This window comes from Acartia tonsa, chromosome 4, assembly GCF_053477335.1.
Source record: "Acartia tonsa isolate MP-2025a chromosome 4, ASM5347733v1, whole genome shotgun sequence".
NCBI lineage: Eukaryota > Metazoa > Arthropoda > Copepoda > Calanoida > Acartiidae > Acartia > Acartia tonsa.
In genome coordinates this window covers 35,233,430-35,253,607 of record NC_137263.1, presented here as the reverse complement: position 1 = coordinate 35,253,607, position 20,178 = coordinate 35,233,430, and the positions used below count along the sequence as shown (strand labels likewise).

Here is a 20,178-nt window from a genome sequence, read left to right as displayed (position 1 = left end):
TCACCTCTGCATACAGGGAAGCTTCTTTAGGTTCTGTGAAGGTTTTATCTATTTTTTCCAAATAAAGATGGTTTAGAGGCTACGGCGGTTGGAGCTTCTAGTTGTATCATAAAGTAATTTGATTTTTGTATTTTTAATTTACTAGTGGTTGCGCCCCCCAGCATCTATGTGCTTCTTATTCAAATGGGAAGGAATAGGCAGTAAATTAAACCATACTAAGACTTGAATCTAAAAATGAAATAGCCTTAAGGACCTATGTGAAGCTTTTCTTAAATAAAGAGCTCAATCGGTTCAGTATTTATCGATATCTTAAGCTACAGACAAGAAACCTTCCTTATATAATAGGATAGTGTCATATGTCTTGGTGCTGTAAGACTAAGTTTGGAAAATATACACTTTCAAAATCAGATTTAGCTATACAAAATCTAAAATCAAGTTTTAAAAGATTTTTGTAGAGTAGATTTTAACAATATATTTTTCTCTTTTTATCCCAACAGAAATGAATATATCACATGTATTATATTTATTTTAAAGTTTGAAAACCTTCAGACAATACCACAATGTTGAATGATGTCCAAAACTTGTTTAGCACATCCCCAACTGAGTGTGATCCCACTTCCTCCATGCCCATAATTGTGAATCACCTAAAGTTTAAGTTAACAGGAATGATTAAATCATATATGGCAAAGCTTCTACAAATTGCATTGCTGTTAAAATTTAACTTTATATACAAAAAAAACTTATCAGGTGAAGATGGCTTGGGATAAAATTATGAAAGATTACTGAGAAGGGAAGGGGACTATTAAGTAAACTAGTACCCAAAGTTTTATAATAACGTTTCCTTTATCTTTGGCTTAAAAACTTTGTGTAATTTTATTTATTTCTCATTGGTTGGTTTAACCCTGCAGATTAAACGTTTTAACCAATATTTTAGATTTACGGAATGGGTAATTTGTTTATATTCATTGGGGATGTCATCAATTTATCGTCCATTGTCTCATCCCTTCGATTACTGCTCCTTCTCACATACTTAACTTGATAAACCAGACTTCTACAGGGTGTCCCTCGTAAACTGGTTTTTTTTGAAACGCTTATTACTCCCTTACTATTTGAGCTATCTTAGTAAAATAAAAAGTATTTGACAGCCTACTACTGACCATTTAATGATATAGTGATGAAAAATCCGCAAAGTTAACAGAAAAAAATCTACAAGGTAATACATAACAGGCTGATTTTAGTGAATATAAGACTAATCCACAAGAAAAATATGCCTTAGTTAACTTTTAAAGCAGCTGGTGGTCAAACGGTGGATCACAAAGACTTACTCCAGACATTATAAGAACTGGCATTGTAGTATAATTAAAAAGTCTGGTATATTTTAGGTTCTTGTGTGCATTTGAAGCGAGCTTACATGAAAAATTAACAAAAAAGATCAATATTATGCCTATTTTTCCGTATTGTTCACTTATATAAAACTTCAGATTCTTGAATATTGAGAATTTCTGGTATGCCATGTCAAGCCTATTCCATTTTTGTGCTTAGAAAGTCTGAGCGACCAGCCGTTTGAACCCTAGCTAATCTTAAAGTTCACAAAGCAAATATTTTCTTGTGGGTTAGTCTAAATTCAATAAAATTAGCCTCTTATGTAATACCTCGTAGATTTTTTCCTGTTTATTTTGTGGATTTTTCATCATTACCCCATAAAATGGTCAGTAGCAGGCTGTCAAATACTTTTTATTTTACGAAGATAGCTCAAATATTAAGGGAGTAATAAGCGTTTAAAAAAAAACCAGTTTACGAGGGACACCCTGTAGTAAAATGAATTACCTTACAATGTTTACCAGAATAGTTTTCATCTAGCTCCAGCCTGACACCCCATTTCCTACAGGGACGAAGTCCAACAGCTTCAGCCACTATGTCAGCCTTCTAAAAATGGATTTATTATTACGTGGATCTTACATCAGATTATCATTTACTCTAATAAGTGAAACTTGTAGCTGGCTTTACCTTTATATGAGGGCATATTCTTTTACAGCTTTCCAAAATCTTTCTACAACAAAGACAAAATTTAATATTATAAATAAATTTTTAAAACTGTTTATAAATAATAACTTAAGTCGAAATGGATTCAATATCAACAATAATATTATTTCAAAATAAGAAGGAGGTTATAAATGCTTATTAGGGTACCTTTTATAAAAGCTTCATTTGTTTGTAAGATATTACAGCTAAATCTTTCTTTGCAGACATACGTATTTCAGGGTTGGCTAGGATACATAAGGAAGCAACTCGCGCCCGTGATTTAACACGAAATGCACCCGCAAGTCGTCGGGAAGGTGATGTTGTTGTTGTTAGCCATCTGGAGGTCAGATGTTGTCACTTCATATGCCAAGGAATTCTGCGCACTTTTTGGGCTGCGTCCAGAGGTCAGAGGGGGTGAGTGTAGTGTTCTTAGCTGTACAGTTAAAAAGATGCTCAGTTGTGTGGTCATTTAATTTACAATCTGGGCATCGTATGCTCTGTGCTGTGTCAAATCTGCTTGTTGTAGACCGTAGAAAAGAACTATATCCTGATCTTAGTTGGGCAAGTGTGCACCGCGTCATACGTGTAAGGCCTTTTTCTTCCTGGACATTAATTACAGGGGGTCGAGAGTTTAAAACTTTGTTTGCAGGATATTTATTTCTACAGTCTCTGTGAGCGTCGTCATGAATCTTCTTTAGCCGTTTCTTGTAGTTGCGTTCAACCGGTTCACCATCTCTGAGATAGGGTTTGACAAGAGGTACATTGTTGATGATGGTCTTTCTCTTGTCTCTAGGCATGATTGGTTCATGTAGAAGGTGGTGATTAGGGTGAACTGGGCGGTGCATGGAGAGAAGGAACTGGTTCGTTAGCATGTCATTGTGTTCTTTCACAGGGAGGATGTTGGTTTCCTGGTGAAGATGACTGACCTGTGACATTTTAATACAACCAGTTGCCACTCTCAGAGCACTGTTCTGTGCTCTTTGCAGCTCATCCCAGTTCGTCTTACTCAGAGATGGCGTCCAGACCGGTGATCCGTAGTTCAGAACTGATCTACCTATGGCCTTGTAAGTATTTACAATAATCTCCTTTGACTTACCCCAGTCAGTCCCTGCCAAGCATTTTAGCACGTTAGTGCGCTGCTGTACCTTCTTCTTGGTTTTGATGGCGTGCTGCCCGAAGTTGTGCATCGGGTCGAAGGTGACTCCAAGGATGGTTGGGTGCTTGACAGTCGGCACGTCTTTCCCTTGGATGGTGATAGGGAGGGTGACACTCATTTCATTGCTGAAAGTGGTGAAGACTGTGGCCGTTGATTTCTCCGGGGAGATTTCAAGACTGCGGCCCTTGAACCAGGTGGCAAGTTGGTCCAGGTAGGGGTTTATTTCATGGCAGGTTGGGTCAATGAGGGGCCCCGAGTTGAGTACCTGGCAGTCGTCTGCATAGGAAATGAGCTTGATGTTGCCTGGTGGTGTAGGCAGGGTGCTCATGTAAAGATTGAAAAGGAGGGGAGAAAGTACACCTCCTTGAGGTACTCCTTGTCTGACAGCCCTGAATTTACTTCTACAGTTACGGAAGACAGTATATTGTTGTCTGCCGCGTAGATAACTGCAGAGGAATCTGATCAGGGTGCCAGACAGCTCGAGGTGCAAGATATCATTCAGGAGCAACTCATGATCAACAGTGTCGAAGGCACGGGACAGGTCGATTGCAACCAGGATGGTCCGGTGACAGGGTTTCCGTCTGTTCAGGTTGCTGGCAATGTGATGGTTTACTTCCTGTAAAGCTGTCACTGTTGATCTGTGCTTTCTGAAGCCATGTTGATGATCTTGCAGGTCTACAGCTGCTGAGAGCTCAGGAAGGATGAGCTTTTCTAAGATCTTTGCAGCTGGAGACAGGAGGGAGATTGGCCGATAGGATTTGCCCTCATCAATCGATTTACCCGGCTTGAGTAGCGGGATGATCTTGCCTGTCTTCCAGATGGATGGTATGATGGAAGTGTTGATGGTGGTGTTAAAGAGTTGGGCAAGATATTCTACACCCTTGTCCCCAAGGTGTTTGAGCATGACAGGAGAGATTCCGTCAGGTCCAATGGCCTTGGAGCTCTTAGAGGCTTTAATGGCCTCTTTGACTTGTTGAGGGGTGTATTTGTACACTTTGTCAGCCTTTAATTTCTTGATTTGCCTGATGGTCCGGCGAAATTTTTTGGATGGTAGTTTAGAGGCTGCAGGGGTGTACTGCCGATTGAGAAGGTTTACAATCTTCCCGTTTGCTGAGACTATCCTACCATTGAACTTAATAGCTGTGTTGGTAGGTGTTTTCTGCGGCTGGCTGATGCCTTTAATGGTTTTCCAGAGCTTTTGAGATCCTGCTTCACAATTATCAAGGTGGTCTCGCCATTGTGTTTTCCGGTGTTCATTGATCTCTTGTTGGATTTCCCTGTTGAGCTGGTGAAAGCGATCACTATTTGGCTGGCGCACACGGAGCTCGTCACGTTCCTTGATTTTGTTTGCGGTGCTGGAAGGGATGTTGTGTTGTACATCAACAATGCGACCTTTGGGAATAAACTTTCTGGCCGCCCTGTTGATGATCTTAGTGAACGCTTTCTCCCCCTTTATAGATGACGTGGGGTTAGGGAGTCTGGAAAACTTAGTCTCAGTAAACTTGGTGAATCCAGTCCAATCAGCTTTGGCAAAGTTAATGTAAACTTTGTCGTCAGACTTTGAGTTGGTGGAGATGTCTGCTCTAAGCTTGATTATGATTGGTAGATGGTCTGAGTTAAGACTGGATGTCACTCTCCAGGATGTGTATGGCAGGATGGATGATGTTGCCAGTGTGATGTCCGGGGAGCTGTTGTTTTGGCTGGTGACTCTGGTGTCCTGGTCTTCGTTAAGAATACCCATGTCAGAGTCGTTGATTTCATCAGCCAATTTGCGTCCCCGGGCATCTTCTTCCCCCTTGGAGTACCAGTTGGCATGGTGGGCATTGAAGTCCCCGCCTGTGATGGTGAGGCTGTTGCCAGAGGTGTGGGAGAGGATATCCTGGAGTGGAAGATTGGAGCCATGCTGACAGCTAGAGACAGGAGGGATGTAGATGTTGTTTAAGGTGATGTTGTCCTTTTTCCCTATGATGAAGATACTCTGGAATTCAACATCATCGTTGTTCTTGAGTCATCGTTGTTCTTGATCATCGTTGTTCTTGGTTCGAATCTCGGCTTAACACCGCGTCATAACTAAAGATGTAAAAAATGGTTCCTACTGCTGTTATGTCAGGTTCGCGACATAAATAATTAGAATAGGAGGAATGTCATGGCCCAAAACAGGCGCAACTCATTACCATGCAGAGTTAGGACAAAGGTCGTTCTAATGGACGAAATACACCATAATTAAGACGTAGAGTATGATTCAACGTGCGTGGAGAGTTCTCGAACCCGAAGCGACACCAAGCCCCCTGGAGGTCATGTATATTGTATAAGGAAGCTACGCTTTAACAAAAATACTTTACCTAGAATTTTCAGGAAAAATTTCTGTGTTCCAGTTATTTGGAATATCAACAGAACCAAGAATTGCACATTCTCTAAATAAGTAAACTATAAGGTGCTTTATGCAATGCAGGGATCTTAAGGATAAGACAATGGTCGAAAAACTTAAAACTTTAAAGTTTTTGTTTGAAAAGTTTGAACACTGTTTTTTTATACCAACTAATCAAAATATAATAAAAGGTCAAAGTTTTAATGCCAACTATTAAGAGAACTTTCTTATAATTACAAACAGCCCCATGTCCCCTAACTTCCCTGATGAAATATGATTTAAATATTGAATTACAAAAGTTGAACAATTTAAGTTGATGATTCGTTTTTGCAGGGAGTCCTGAGCTGGATCTTTAAATCATTTTAGTGGTGAGCCAGATCGGGGTGAGCCAACTTTCCACCAATGAGAGCACAGCATTTTATGAAATGCCGCTCTGTGATTGGCTGAAATTCGGCTCAACCCGATCTGGCTCACCACTAAAATGATTTAAAGATCCAGCTCTGATGTTTTAGTCCTACCTTGTCATATTGAAGTGTCTCGTCAAAAGTAATGCCATCAACAAAGACAGACCAACTTATAGATAAGACTTGTAGCATAGCTTGTCTACAATTGTAACCTGTTTGGAATTATATAAGCCCACGAATCAGAACGTCCATCGCATAGACAATGATGAATATTAGGAACCTGAAATCAATTATTGCATTTTTGTAAAGCCATGTTGTTGTGGAAAACTACCAAAGCAAATTTTTTATATCAGTATAATAATATAATTTTATTGTTACGATTGAATACATAAGCTACACTAAAGATATTTTCTTTTAAGCGATATGCGAGCAATTAAAATTTTTGAATTAAAAATGTATTATAAATATGTAACCAATTTTGTTATTATTTTTTAGATGATGTCCTATTGTTTTTTATGGCTTCAATAAAACCATTTGATTTCTGCTAAAGAGTATCAATCCCACTGCTGGCCATCCAAAGCTTATTCTATAATTATTAACTGTCCAGATGACGTCATAAGGAAATATACAGAGGTTCAGATAACTCTCTGTGATACATGTCTTTCTACATTATGTATGATTGTAAATTATTGATTAAACTTTGCTTAGATTCCTTTTTTGGCATGATAGAATTTTGAAATGGCAAATCCTAGGAAGCATCTAACATTTTAAGCGACATTTGACAGACAAGCATTTTTATATCTTGACTTATGAATTCAGTGGCGTGCGAACCGAAGGGGGCATTTGGGGCAATCGCCCCCCCCTAGCGACCAAAACGCCCCCCCCTGCCCCCCCCTAGCCAACGCCCCCCCTGCCCCCCCCTAAATGTTGAAAAATGCCCCATTTTGCCCCCCCCTGGTCAACAAAAATGCCCCTTTTTGCCCCCTACCCTACAAAAAGCAAAACTATCCCAGTTTCCAAAAAAAGATCAAGAAATACTCGCTTCGCGCCAAACAGACAGTTACTATTCATTTAACCTTACCAAATTTTTTAATTAGTGTAGAAATTAGGTTATAATCTTTTTTCACTAAACATAACAAACCAGGTAATAGGAAGTATTTTATTTTGTATAATATAAACTTTTTACTGAAGAAATTTTGTACATCCCCAATAATGATACACAAAATTACCCCTTATATAGATTACAATTAGTGGATGAAATGTATGGAAACTCGACTTAATTAACCAACCAATCAAAATTCCATTAAAGTCCCCAAAGTTGTTGAGCCAACAAATAAGAAAATTTTATATGTAATATTGGGGACTAGTGTAATAAATAGCCCAAAAACCACTCCCTCCCTGCATATTTGAAAAAAAAAATTTGTTTGCGCCCTTCCAAATGGTTTCTGCTTTTTATCTGCACATTGTATATTTTGTTTTTATTTCTATAAAAACATGTGTAAACAACAAATATTTAATCAAAAAGTTATTTTATATAAAAAAAGAAACAGCGTTGATATTTATCTAAGCCTTTTTCTCAACACTGTATGTCTGTCTAAATGAATAACTATATGTGATGTCATATTATTTTCAGGATAAGTTTATCATTTTTTTTGTGTACATATCCTTACAAAAAGACATGTTTTTTATGGCAACTTTCATTAAAAACCCTTAAAATTAACTACACTCTATATTTCTAACTTGATAAAATACGCCACTCTTGTTGTCTTTAATTGATTTTAGTTTAAAGGGGGAGTAAATATTTTTAGGTGCGCTTCACGCACCGCCCTTATAAATTCTTGGAAACACCACTTAATCAAAAATTAACAGAGTTTCAAAGTGCCATTTAAAGAGGGTAGGATATGTTGATATAACTTTTTAGCTTCTCTATAATTCACTATGGCTGTCAGTACGTAATTCTAAGTGGGAAATGTGACTTTTCAACTGCAATTAAAGATAGTAGGCTAAAACTTAATGTTCACATTCCCATCATTGTGGAGTATGATTAACTATTACTTTTCAGCACGTTTTTACGTTTTTGGCTATTTTTGTATCTTTTAAATTTCGGGTATAGTCCCTTTTGTGACATTGCCTATTAAGGTGCATTTCGTCGTATTTTCACAGTAGCTTTTCACCTATTTATAGCTCCTGCGGGGCCAATTGCCTAACCCTGCGGGGAAATCACCTGACCTAACTTAACCTAGAATAACCTATTAAAAGCTACTATGAAAATACGACGAAATGCCCCTTAAGAGGCGTTGCCACAAAAGAGACTATACCCCAAAGTTTTCCATATTTCTAAGAGATTTTTATATCTGTAGATGAAAGGACAAGTAATTTTTTTTATCTTTTACATAGTTTTTTATATCTTTGGTTTTTATGGTACGTTAAATTTTTTTGTGGATTATAATATTAAAAAAAAAAATTTCTCGCTGATTCGAGAATCCAGTATGTAATTTACTTTGACTGTCATCACACAACATACAGGAAAAAGGATTTGTGACCTTTTCTACCTAAAAAATATATTTATTTCAACAGATGCTCTTTAAATCTACTCATCTGTATTCTTATTGATGATTTTTTGTGCTTTGCTACTTAAAGATGTTGTCATCCTTGTTGTCATACAATAAAGAAATATTTAAAATCAGTTTTACATATTAGGTTAATTTTTGGTAAATTATTTCCAAAATGAGTGTTTTTATCTCCCCCCCCAAAATAAAAAAATTTAGTGGGGTTATTCATCCTTCCCCTTCCACCTATAAAAAATGTTTTGTGGTGGGGGGGGGAAGGTTAAATTATCTTCTGTACTTTTTTTTCGAAGATGCTTTCTAGCTCCCTTCGGTCATTGCAGGGTGGGGAGAAGGGATGGGGGAGAAGAGATGGGGGGGGGAAGATGGGGGGGGGGAGAGATGGGGGATATAAATGAGAAATAGGGATGGGGAAGAAGGGATAAGGACTAGAAGGCCCATTATCAAATAATCCCACCCCTTAAAACGCCCTTATTTAAAATTAGTATATATAATCAAAATGCCCCCCCCTAAACCAAAGTGCCCCCCCGGGGCACTTTGATTTAGGGGGGGGCAAAATTTTACAAAATCTTTAAAATGCCCCCCCCTAGACAAAGTGCTTCGCACGCCACTGCTTATGATTAGTGTTCTGTATCTTCAATATTTAAAGCGTAGTTATTATAATTGTAAAGTTTAGTCTTTTCCGATGTGTGGTTTTTAAGCTAGTTGCATTTATGGATGATTTCATCAAAGTTAAATTTAAAGTTGTGTTTATTCTATAATACAAAGTAGAACGATGTTTGTTTGTCTGTCTGTTTGTTTGTAGCGAAGGATCTCGCTAACCGCTGAACCGACCGGGTTCTCCTTTACAGCTTCTCATAGGTCCCGGGAAGGTTTATAACTATTTTCTTGGGGGGGTGGTACACCCCCGTCCCCCAACCCCCCCAAAAAATGAAAAATACCCCCGCCCCCCCCCCCCCCCCAAAAAAAAAAAAAAAAAATTTCTGTTTAAAACTAGAATTAAAATAGTGGGGTCGACTGGGGGGGGCCAAAATAAAAAAAATCTCCCTCAAAAGAAAATTTTTTTCCATTTTTTTCTTTGAAATCTAAAATACGAAAAATTGGTTTGATTAACCCTCTAGAGGCTAGGGGCGAAGCCGCTAGTTGACCATAAAGCAAAGAACAAAGATAAGCTTTTCTACTTGAAATTTTTATTACTACTAGAAACTCCTGCGTTCCTAGCTTCTAGGTGTTGGAAGGGGAAATGAGGTGATACAAAAATAGCATAAAACTATTACAAGGCTTCAATCTTTAAAAAAGCATCAAACCATCAAATGGAGAACTCAATCGGTTCAGTGGCTACGAGATATTAACGGAAAAACAAAAAAAACTTACACTTTATATTATTGGATTAAAATCATAATCAAATGTGTAGTTTTGGCTCTAATAACATGCCCAGATATTGGATATAAATTGTCATCATTCACTTAAAAAACAAAAAAAATCATTAATTGCTAACCACTATGACCGACACGAATCTCCATTAAGGGTGTTTCATTGAGGTCCCAGGAAGGTTTTTAACCTCCACCCTCCCAAGACATAAAAATTACCTCCCCTCCATAAAAAAAACCTCTATAACCACCCCCCCTCCCCCATTTAAAGTTCCATTAAGGAACAACTTTAAATAAGCATTTTGTGTCAAAGATCCACTTTTAAACATTTAAAGCATTGTATCGACACACTTTCAGTGAATCATGTCAATTTTTCGAAAACGAATGTAAGTGTCCAAGACTTACATAACATCGACTTTTCATAAAAGCTATTTTTTCCAAAAAAATTTCATATAAAAATTTATTACAAACCAAATCATTTTAAGAAATACCTGTTACATATTATTACTATAGTATCATGTTCATATATAATCTGAAAATTTTAACAACGTATATCTAAATTTTTATGCTTACCCAGGGAGGCAGACCCTAGTCCAGTACAATTAATAACCAGGTCCTGACTTTCTTCTAGGTCTTCCAAACTATTCAATCTCATTTCTAAATATCAAGGATGAAAGGGGATATTGGGCTGTTTATTACACTAGTAACCCAAAGTATTATGATAACATTTTCTTATTCGTTGGCTCAACAACTTTAGGGACTTTTATTGAATTTTGATTGGTTGTGTCCAAACGTTTCAACCAATAATTGTAGTCTACAGAAGGGGTAATTTTGTATATCATAATTAGGGATGTATAATTATACATCAATTTATCAGCCATTGGCATATCCCTTTAGGTTTCTGCTAAATATAGAAATGGCTTTGTTAAAAAAGCTTTCTAAAATTTGATAAGATATGGATGATTTTTTTTTATTTGGTAGAAAGAATTAGAAGTCCTTGTACCATATTTTAACTCTCACTGTAGCTACTCTAAAATTATATAAAAGTCTAATATGCTTCGCTTTTATAAAAGTTTTCATTCTTGATATATAACAAATAGATATGAAACATTTTACCTTTGAAGAGAACACCTTGTTTTTTGAGCCAAGCATAGAAGACAGGTAAAACAATTCTAAAATACAAATAGTCTCTAGCGGATGCGCACCTAACATATTTGTATTCAAATTCAAAGAGTAAGGAAGGGCATAGAAATTGCCTATGAAACATATTCTATATTCCGAGACTTAGAAATAAAATAGCCTAAAATCATCCCCGGACCTACGTGCCTAAAATTGAAAACTCAATTGGTTTAGTAGTTATTTAAATCGTAAATTTCAGACCAAAAAATTCTTACTACTTTATATAATAGGGGCACAGTTACTAGTTGATCTATGTGATTTAAATCATGTTTATTCATGTGCAAGAAAAAACTAAAAGCTTACTTGGGTTCAAATGTAAAAGACATGAATGAGGCAGCAGTCATATGCTCTAAAAATATTGATAAATATAATTTGAATTAGAACTGTCCTATTGATTTCAAATTTTTATTTCTGAAAAAAGTTCGGTTCCATGTCCTATCAATTTCAAATTTTGCATGATGATTCCTGTAAAAGTTAGGTTCAATTTACAAAACGTAGCATCTCTATAATCATTACAAGTATATCCATTTAATGGATATTTTAATGCGAAGTTAATCGTAGGTCAATCTCTGAAAGGACACTAATCGTTCCTATATTACTTCAGGGGGGGAAGGGTAGTTGACTCAAAATTTGTAAAATTCCAATTTCCAAAATCAAGGTTTAGTACACCCCCCTCCCCCCTTGTTTCGCTTTATTATACTTTTTAAAAGCGAAGCCTTTTTATAATTAGGGTCGGTCCGTCCGTACGTCCGTCCGTCACGGATAGCTTTTTTCGTTAATTTAGGCATGTTAGAATTGTCCTATTGATTTCAAACTTTGCATGGCGATTCCTGTAGTAGTTAGGTACGATTTAAAAAGCGTAGCAACTCTATAATCATTTTCAGAATGTCCGTACGTCCATTTTAAACATGTTGATTTTTTTTACTTTTTTAACAACTAATTTTTATGTGATATAATAATCCGATTGATCTGCTTTTTGGTATACTGATTCCTGGGACAACAAAGTACAACTTTATAAGCGAAGCAACTCTATAATAAAGTCCTAAAGTTGTAAGTATGTCCAGAAACATTATTCTGTATCAAGCAGTTTTTCAACAATTTTACTTACAATTTTGCTTCGATTCATATACATTTATATTCTGATTATTCAGTTCTGACATTATACAAGTGTTAATGTCCGTTTGTCCTACTGTTTCAGTGCTTCGCTTTTATGGATGTTGTCATCCTTGTTTGATACAGGGACAAGGGAAGTTCTTTCTGACCAATAATTCTATTAAAATTATGTAACTTTATCACGAAACCTATATGAGTATCTAATATTATGAATGGTTCAACTCTTATAAAAATCGGCTAGTAGTAAACTACTTTAGAGTATAAATTCGCTAAACCTCATCAAAAAAAGTGTACACTATTAAATTTGAAAACAGCTGAATATTAATCAAAACAAACAATCCATTGAACATAGTGATTTTATAAATTTTCAATTTATGGTCTAATTAAACGATAAAATTATTTTTTTCTTCCATAATTATTTATCAAAACAATGCCCAATAGATCGTGTTATATTTTTGTGTGAATATATATTCATAAAAAATCCAACAAAGATTTCGGAATATGGCCTGTTATTCGTTAAATTTTTGAATACACGTTTATATCATATGTGATAATTTAATGCATTGCAAACAAATTGATAATATTTCAGCTATATCAAGTAAAGTGATTTTTAATTATACTATTTATGTAATAATTTCAGAAACGTTTGGTAAAATGTAATCAGTTTCAGAGATTGCAAGAAACAATGCCTTGCTGGTAACTATTTTAATTAACATTTATCAACCAGAGGCGTGCTGAAGGGGGTGTTTTATTTCAAATGGATAGGAATAAAATTGACTTATTTTAGTAGCGAAGCCACCATCCAATTCTCGTCGTCAGTCCGTCTGTAAGTGCTTAACACTATGAGGGAAATTAGGTTTACTAAGCTACTGTTAAAGCTACACATATGAATTTTTGTCAACTTTCCAATCATTCATTAACATCAAAAGGTTAGTCAATTTAATTTCAAATTATAAAAACAGATTGACAAAAAGACATACTACGTCATTTATACACATGAGCTATTCTAAAACAAGGTTGATAATTTTTTTAACCGTTTCAAATATTTATTTCCACGAAATGGGTTTAAACTTATCTAACTCATAGTTTTAAAAATATTAGTATTTTTATTGAAAATCATACTCTTACAATATTTTTTTTCTAAAATGGCAATTTTTACTTTCTTAATTTTTTTGCGTACTTGCGTAAAAGTTAATTTTTCTATAGAATATCCGGGAAGGGTTCCTTTCGTGGCAACACCCCTTAAGAGGCGATTCTTCGTATTTTCAAAATGACATTAAATAGGTTATTTTAGGTTAGGCTATGTTATATTGGGTTAGGTGATAGCCCCTCAGGGTTAGGCAATTGGCCCTGCAGAAATAGGAGAAAAGCCACTTTGAAAATAATAAGAATCGCCCCTTAAGGGGTGTTACCACGAAAGAGACCATACCCGAATATCCTTGATCTTCAAACAAATATAAATATTTGATATTAAATACAATCCGTGGGACTGCCTTTTTAAAGCAAAGCTTTTCTATAATTAGGGTCCGTCCGTCCGTCCGTGCGTACGTCAAAGTTAGCTCTTTACGTTAATTTAAACAGGTTAGAATTGTCCTATCGATTCCAAACTTTGCTTGATGATTCCTGTAGTAAATAGGTACAATTTAGAAAGCGTAGCAACTCTTTAATCAATACGAGAATGTCCGTTCATCCATTTTAAACATGTTGATTTTTAACTTTTTTGACAACAAATTTTTGTATGTTAAAATTATCCGATTCTTCTGATTGTTTGAAAACTGATTCCTATTCCAACAAGGTACAATGTTATAAGCGAAGCATCTCTATAAATAAGTCCCAAAAATGTAAGTAGGTCCTTAAACAGTAGCATCTATTAATGCAGTTTTGCAACAAATTTACTTACAATATTGTTTGTGCTGATGCATTTAATATTCTGCTAATTCAGTTCTAACAATCTACAAGTGTTAATGTTCGTTTGTCCTTCCATTTCATAGCTTCACTTTTATGGATGTTGTCATCCTTGTTTATATTTGAATTTTTTCTCATAATATTACTTTGTTAAGGATGGACCTTGAAAAATTGAAGAGATTTACAAAAGGAAGTTATACCTGAGGCTATTGATAATGACGAGATGGATCAATTGGGTTAGGTAAGATTAATACGTTTTTGTTTTGCTTTAATTCCTTCCCTCCACTTAAACTATTTTGATACTTATGTCTACTAATGTTCTTTATCTCAACATATTTATTATAAATTCTGCATCAATTTTCTGTGGAAGACACCCTTTTTTATTAAGACTATTGCTGTAAATCATTAAAATCTTTATGTTTTATCTACAAGTTAGAGAATCTTATACAAAGACAATGGTTAGACAAACAAATATGATTATAGCAGTTCTGCTAAAATATCATGCGTACAATCTTATTTGTGTAAGAAGAAATAATTTAGATATTTGTTCTAGGAGAATTAGTAGAAGACAGCTAAGCACAGCCAATGAAGATATACGAAAATGTAAGAAGAACAAAAGAAATATTTGAAAACTTTCATGGGCCAAATTTAAAGCGGGAAGGGGTAGTTAAAGGGTTAGTGGGAAAAATTATGGAGGAAAATCCTTCCTGGGTATAACAATAAAAAAGTACTTAAAGTAGTAAGACTCAACACGTTTACAAGGTCCTTTAGAAATAGGAAAGGGGGGGGGGGGTTAATGCAACTATCTCGTAATCAATGATTAAATGGCACTTAGAATCCGAATTTCATTACGAAACTTATTAATACTTGGTATGTATATTGGTTACAGCTTAACCGTTTAGCTGTTTTTTTGCTATTTTTACGGCAAATCTGTCATAAATTACGTAGGAATCAACAGCAAATAGTACCAGCAAATACTGGCCAGAACCGTTTTGGAGAGGCAAAGAGGATTATGTGGAGATAGGTTTCGTGATGGATTTGCCCTGAAAATAGCCAAAAAATGGCTAGTTGCTACTTTTCCAACTTTTTGTTTAATTTAGGGAAAATAGACCTATCAAGGATTACTTATGCCAAGTTTCGTAACGAAATCTGGATTCTAAGTGCCATTTAATCATTGATTACGAGATGGTTGCATTACCCCCCCCCCCTCCTTTTTTAAAATTGTAAGCTCTGATTAAAACCTTTCTTAAATTTGACCTCATAGATGCTATAAAATCAATTTCCTTTAAGCTTTTAAATGATCAAACAAATTAAGGTTAAGAAGAATCAATAGCAATATAAAATTATCCAAATAGATATCTTTGAGATCATTTAAACAGATTGGTACAAATATCATTGAAATAAAATGTCTTCTTAGTGGCCAAAAAATTAGCCAGTTGTACTTGAATTAAAGGCTTTGATTTAACATTTGTAATAGCTGTAGCCTGTTATAGATAGCTAGTTTAGAATATTACAGTTCTACACAATAGTATGACTTACTTGCATTTTAGGATTACAACTGAAAAAATGGTTCGGGTGGGTTTCTAAGAAAGGGTGTTTTAAGCTAGACAGGAAAACAATTAGATTATTTTACTGCATTGATATTTGTTATAAAGGTCAGCAATTACATAAAATAAAATAAAATAAGCTATTTCATGAATATATTTTACTAAAATTTGTAATCATTTATAATTTATTGTTACCTATGTATTGTTATCATTTTTAATTGTTTTGTTAAGTTTCTTAATTGATATGTAAATATATCATTAATTTAAAAACATTTTTATATATTATTGTTTAATTCAAAATAAAAGGTTAGTTAGTTTTGTCTAAGTCTGTATTATATTTTTTAATAGCCTCGATCTAGGGGCTTTTTATTCAAATAGGCAGAAGGTGACTACAAAAATAATTTTAAATCATTTCAAGACCTAAATATCAAATTAGAATGGCCTGAAACCATTACTAGACCTATTTTAAGATTCTCTCAAAGAGAGAACGTAATCGGTTCAGTAGTTATTGTGATCTTAAGCTTCAGACAACAAATCCTTAATACAGTATATAGGACTAATGGCTAGGGGACTCTATCTCCGAAGGGGTAAGGAGGTGGAAGACAAATAGCCTAAAACTATCCCGAGATCTATGTGAGGCTTTACTGTAAAGGAGGACCATATCGGTTCAGTGGTTAGCAAGATCCTTCTCTACTGACAAAAAAATTATAACTGGTAGGAGGGGGGAAAAGTCGACCTCATCCCATTTCAAATTTGAGTTTAAAAAGAGTTAAAAAAATATTTTTGGGGGGAGGGGGGTAAAAACACCCTCTCCAAAAATAGTTTAAAACCTTCCCAGGACCTATAAGAAGCTTCACAGTAACAGAGAACAATATCGGTTTAGCAGTTAGCGAGATCCCTCAGGACAGACAAAAAACGCTTACTACTTTATATAATAGGATGACGATGATATCTTTTCAAAGATAAAGTTTTTTGCATGCCCATTTTCCTTTAGTTTGTCTGTGTTTACTTACATACATTAAGATTTATCATCTATAATACAAGATTTAAAATATTTTTGTGCAAGCAAAGAAAAGAAAATTTGATGCGCTTTGTTAAATATGTAGTTTATAATCTGGCCGCTAGGTGTCTCAAACAAAAAATATAATATGGGTCAAAGATAGATAAAGTACATAATTGATAATCATTGACCATACATGTGTTTTGAAAATTGTTTATGATACAATTTTATGAAAAAAAAGTAAGAACAAGAAAAAAATTTAACTAGTCAACTGTATACTTGTTAAATGAAATAAATCGTTCTCTATTTTCAGAATTTTGATTAGATAGGCTTATAGTATTATTGTAGTCAACAAACCTGACAATATCAAGTTAGTATTGCATCACAAATTGATCTTTGACGATCATACTGAAGCTAAAAGTTGCTGTAGCTGCAAACTGGAATAATTTAGATTATGGTGAAATATTGCCTTTTACTATTATTTGCCAGAATAGCCTTCCCTTGTCCCTGGTTTGATAAATATTTAAATTAACAATAATCATATTTATACAATTTTTTTTATGATTTAAATCCTGAATTTTCAAATCCAAGTTTGGTCAGTTGCTTTGGCTCTTTAATCTCTGTGTATGACAAAACCTAAAATTTAATTATGATGTACAATTAAAGTACTTTTTGTAAAAGTTTTCTGAAGTATTGCGCTTCCCTTACCTTTTCTGTCTTACTGATTGTATTTCTGTAAAGCAGAATGTTTTTTGCCTAACTGAATTCTTATTCTGCATTAGATTTAAATTTCTAGCTTACAACTTCTCTTTCTGTAGAAAGTTTATTGTTAATCGTTGAAAAATATCTTTGTTTATTAAATTTGTAAAACTTGCCTGTTCACTCCATGCAGGTTTACATGGGCTGATGTCATCATCTACAAACAGTCCACTTGTCATACTAAGACCCTAAACAAGGTTTCTTAAATTCTCATTGATTTAAATATTTGAAGAAAATTAGATTTGGAAATTTCAAGTTTAATTTTTATCCCCTAAGAGTTACCGCATAATCATGACAAAGATTATTTATTAAAAATTTTGAACAACTTTGCTTTTTTGAAGTCTTTCATAAAACCTTTCCATATATGATTTATTTAAGGCTGAATTTCCGTGACCGTAGCAAAGCAACTAATAAAAATGGCCATTAATTAACTCCCTTCAGGAGTGGTTTTATGAAGAACTTTACAAAAGCAAACTTGTTCAAAATTTTAAATAATTAATCTTTTGTCTTGATTCAATTGTAGCCTGGCGTGTTATAATTCTATAGTTAATGTTATAGTTTTTAAATATCGCGGTAGGATGGGGGTTTAAACAACCTTACTGGGACAAAAAATTGGATTGAGAAAGTATAATTACCTTCAAAAGATCTTCTTTAATTTCTTCAACTTCCTAAAAATTTGGTCTATTTTTAGTTATGTCAAAAGCAATATCGAATGCGGTCATAGAACGCAAAGATTGTAATGAGTACCAAATAAATACTTAATAAATAGTTTTGTTGCACAAATTGACGGAATTTCATAAAAATCTTATAATTTATTCATGTCTCAATATGTCTATGGTTTGAAGCTTTTTTAGTTAGTAGTAAATATTGAGATAGGATAAGGAAACTGTGTACACAATCGGCAACTCAAATTCAACTGACCTATTAAAAATATTTTATTTAGCATAATTACATTAACAATTTTATGATAATGTTAATGCTTTTTTTATCTTTCCTTTGTAGTTTTTATGTCTGTTAGATGTCTTGTTTTATATAAACCTGTATGAACTCTCCCCTCCATAGTGCTAGAAGGAAGGAGTAAGTTTGTATGGACCACTTGACCGTCAGTTCATCTGGAGTTTCTGGATCCAGGTGGGGCTCCCACCAACCCGCAGCTAAACAAAGTTGATCATCAATTTTAACTGAATTCATTGTCTAATTTCATTTAATCTTGTAAAAAACAAAAAATCTGTTAGTCTGTATCATAGATCTCGCTGAACAGATATAAATCTCTTAATCAGTAAAGTTTCTTTTTTTTATCTATTTTTTTGGTGTTCCTCTACCCTCCTAAAAGAAAACGCACCTATAAAAAAAATTCCCATTTTAATTCACTTCAACCCCCCCCCCCCTCCCCTTCTACAAAAAAATTAAATATTTGCTTACCTATATCAGAGGTGGTGTTAGGACTAAATTTATCAGCTACTATGGTCATTTCTACATCTCTGCACTTCTGTTTAATCCTAAACAAGAATGACAACATAAGTAGCGAGGCTAATATATATAAAGGACAATCTGGCGGACTAAGTGACTTGTAGAGTAGATGCACATTGGTCTGGAGAATCTTCAAATTCTTCCTATATACTGGATGTAAATTGATACAGGGAATCTTCATAGATAAAACTTAGCCGTCTATTTCGAATAGCAGCCTAGAAAATAAAATTATTCGTAGCGTTACAGACTGACGGATGACAGCAAACTATATCATACAGTAGAATTTTTGCAAGGAATCTTAGTAAAATGAGATTTCAGCTATTTAACTGATGGTAGTTGCTACCCCAAAGAAATTTGACCCCAGGAAAACAATATTTCACCCAATTTATACTGAAACAAAAAATGCATGGAGGTAATTGGGGCAGAACCTCACATCATTTACCCTTGAAAAGATTCTTACAATAAGAAAAAGATAACCTGTATGCGGTAGTTGTCCCTATAATTCCACCACCTACCACTGTAACTTTCATTGTAAATATATTTTCAAAACCTTTCAGAAATTTTAAAAAATATGATTAGTTTATTATTTTTTAAAAAATATTAACCTAGAAATTAAATTAGATTTTTCTATGAACAACAAAAAAGCATAAATGTAAAATTTGTATACACTTTCATTTACAAATAAGATTCCAATCTAAGCTCTAAAAATCATGTGACTCTTAGATTTAAATAAGTTTTTAAAATATTTAAAGTTAGGAAAGAGAGGTGTTTCTTTAATTTTGATAATAGATAGATAAAATGATACTATATTTATATAAAGCCACAGAGAAATACTCGAACTATTTAGAAGGATAAAAGGCCAAAATTATATAATTATTATAATAATTATTAGGAAAATAAGTAAAGAAGACGACAATAAGAAGTAAATAAAATAGCGCGGCATTCAAACATGGATACCAAAATCGATTGATTGATTGATTTTTACAAAGATATATTTCAATTTATTGTAAAGTGCTAAAAAATTTACACATATCTGATAATGATTTGCAATATAAATAATTTTATTGTAATGTTACAGATCTGTATTATTTTCATTAATTATTAGAAATTAAAATATTACGAATTTGACCACTAAATATCTATTAAAATTTACTTTTGGTTTGTGCAGGGATCTCAAGCTAGGGATAAGTCAATGGACGATAAATTAGTGTTCACCACTAGTAATGTAACCAAACTTGTGCTTTCGGTAGATTTAAGTTATTTGCGGACATGTTGGAACACAAAAGGTTAGTGCTAATCCAAGGTTTAAGTACCTAAA

At 34.2% G+C, this 20,178-nt stretch overlaps 2 protein-coding genes and 1 long non-coding RNA gene across 3 annotated transcripts; 1 reads left to right on the top strand and 2 right to left on the bottom strand.

Moving 5' to 3' along the window:
- Positions 1-457: 457 nt before the first annotated feature.
- On the bottom strand, positions 458-11,774 carry LOC145316965 (D-amino acid oxidase-like). Its single transcript, XM_080157820.1, has 9 exons — positions 11,370-11,774; positions 11,004-11,059; positions 10,461-10,544; positions 9,935-9,982; positions 6,163-6,232; positions 5,521-5,592; positions 2,008-2,050; positions 1,828-1,926; positions 458-644 (listed from the first exon to the last, which is right to left on the bottom strand). The coding sequence occupies exons 1-9, from the start codon at positions 11,408-11,410 to the stop codon at positions 546-548; spliced, it is 612 nt and encodes a 203-aa protein (XP_080013946.1). The 5' UTR covers positions 11,411-11,774; the 3' UTR covers positions 458-545.
- Positions 11,775-14,257: 2,483 nt separating this feature from the next.
- LOC145316964 (uncharacterized) lies at positions 14,258-14,795 on the top strand. Its single transcript, XR_013878784.1, has 2 exons — positions 14,258-14,325; positions 14,638-14,795. It is a non-coding gene; the product is annotated as an uncharacterized LOC145316964 (long non-coding RNA).
- Positions 14,796-17,189: 2,394 nt separating this feature from the next.
- LOC145315446 (D-amino-acid oxidase-like) lies at positions 17,190-18,885 on the bottom strand. The gene is made up of 5 exons (XM_080155428.1): positions 18,813-18,885; positions 18,429-18,544; positions 18,026-18,058; positions 17,507-17,578; positions 17,190-17,267 (listed from the first exon to the last, which is right to left on the bottom strand). The coding sequence occupies exons 1-5, from the start codon at positions 18,859-18,861 to the stop codon at positions 17,190-17,192; spliced, it is 348 nt and encodes a 115-aa protein (XP_080011554.1). The 5' UTR covers positions 18,862-18,885.
- Positions 18,886-20,178: the final 1,293 nt, after the last annotated feature.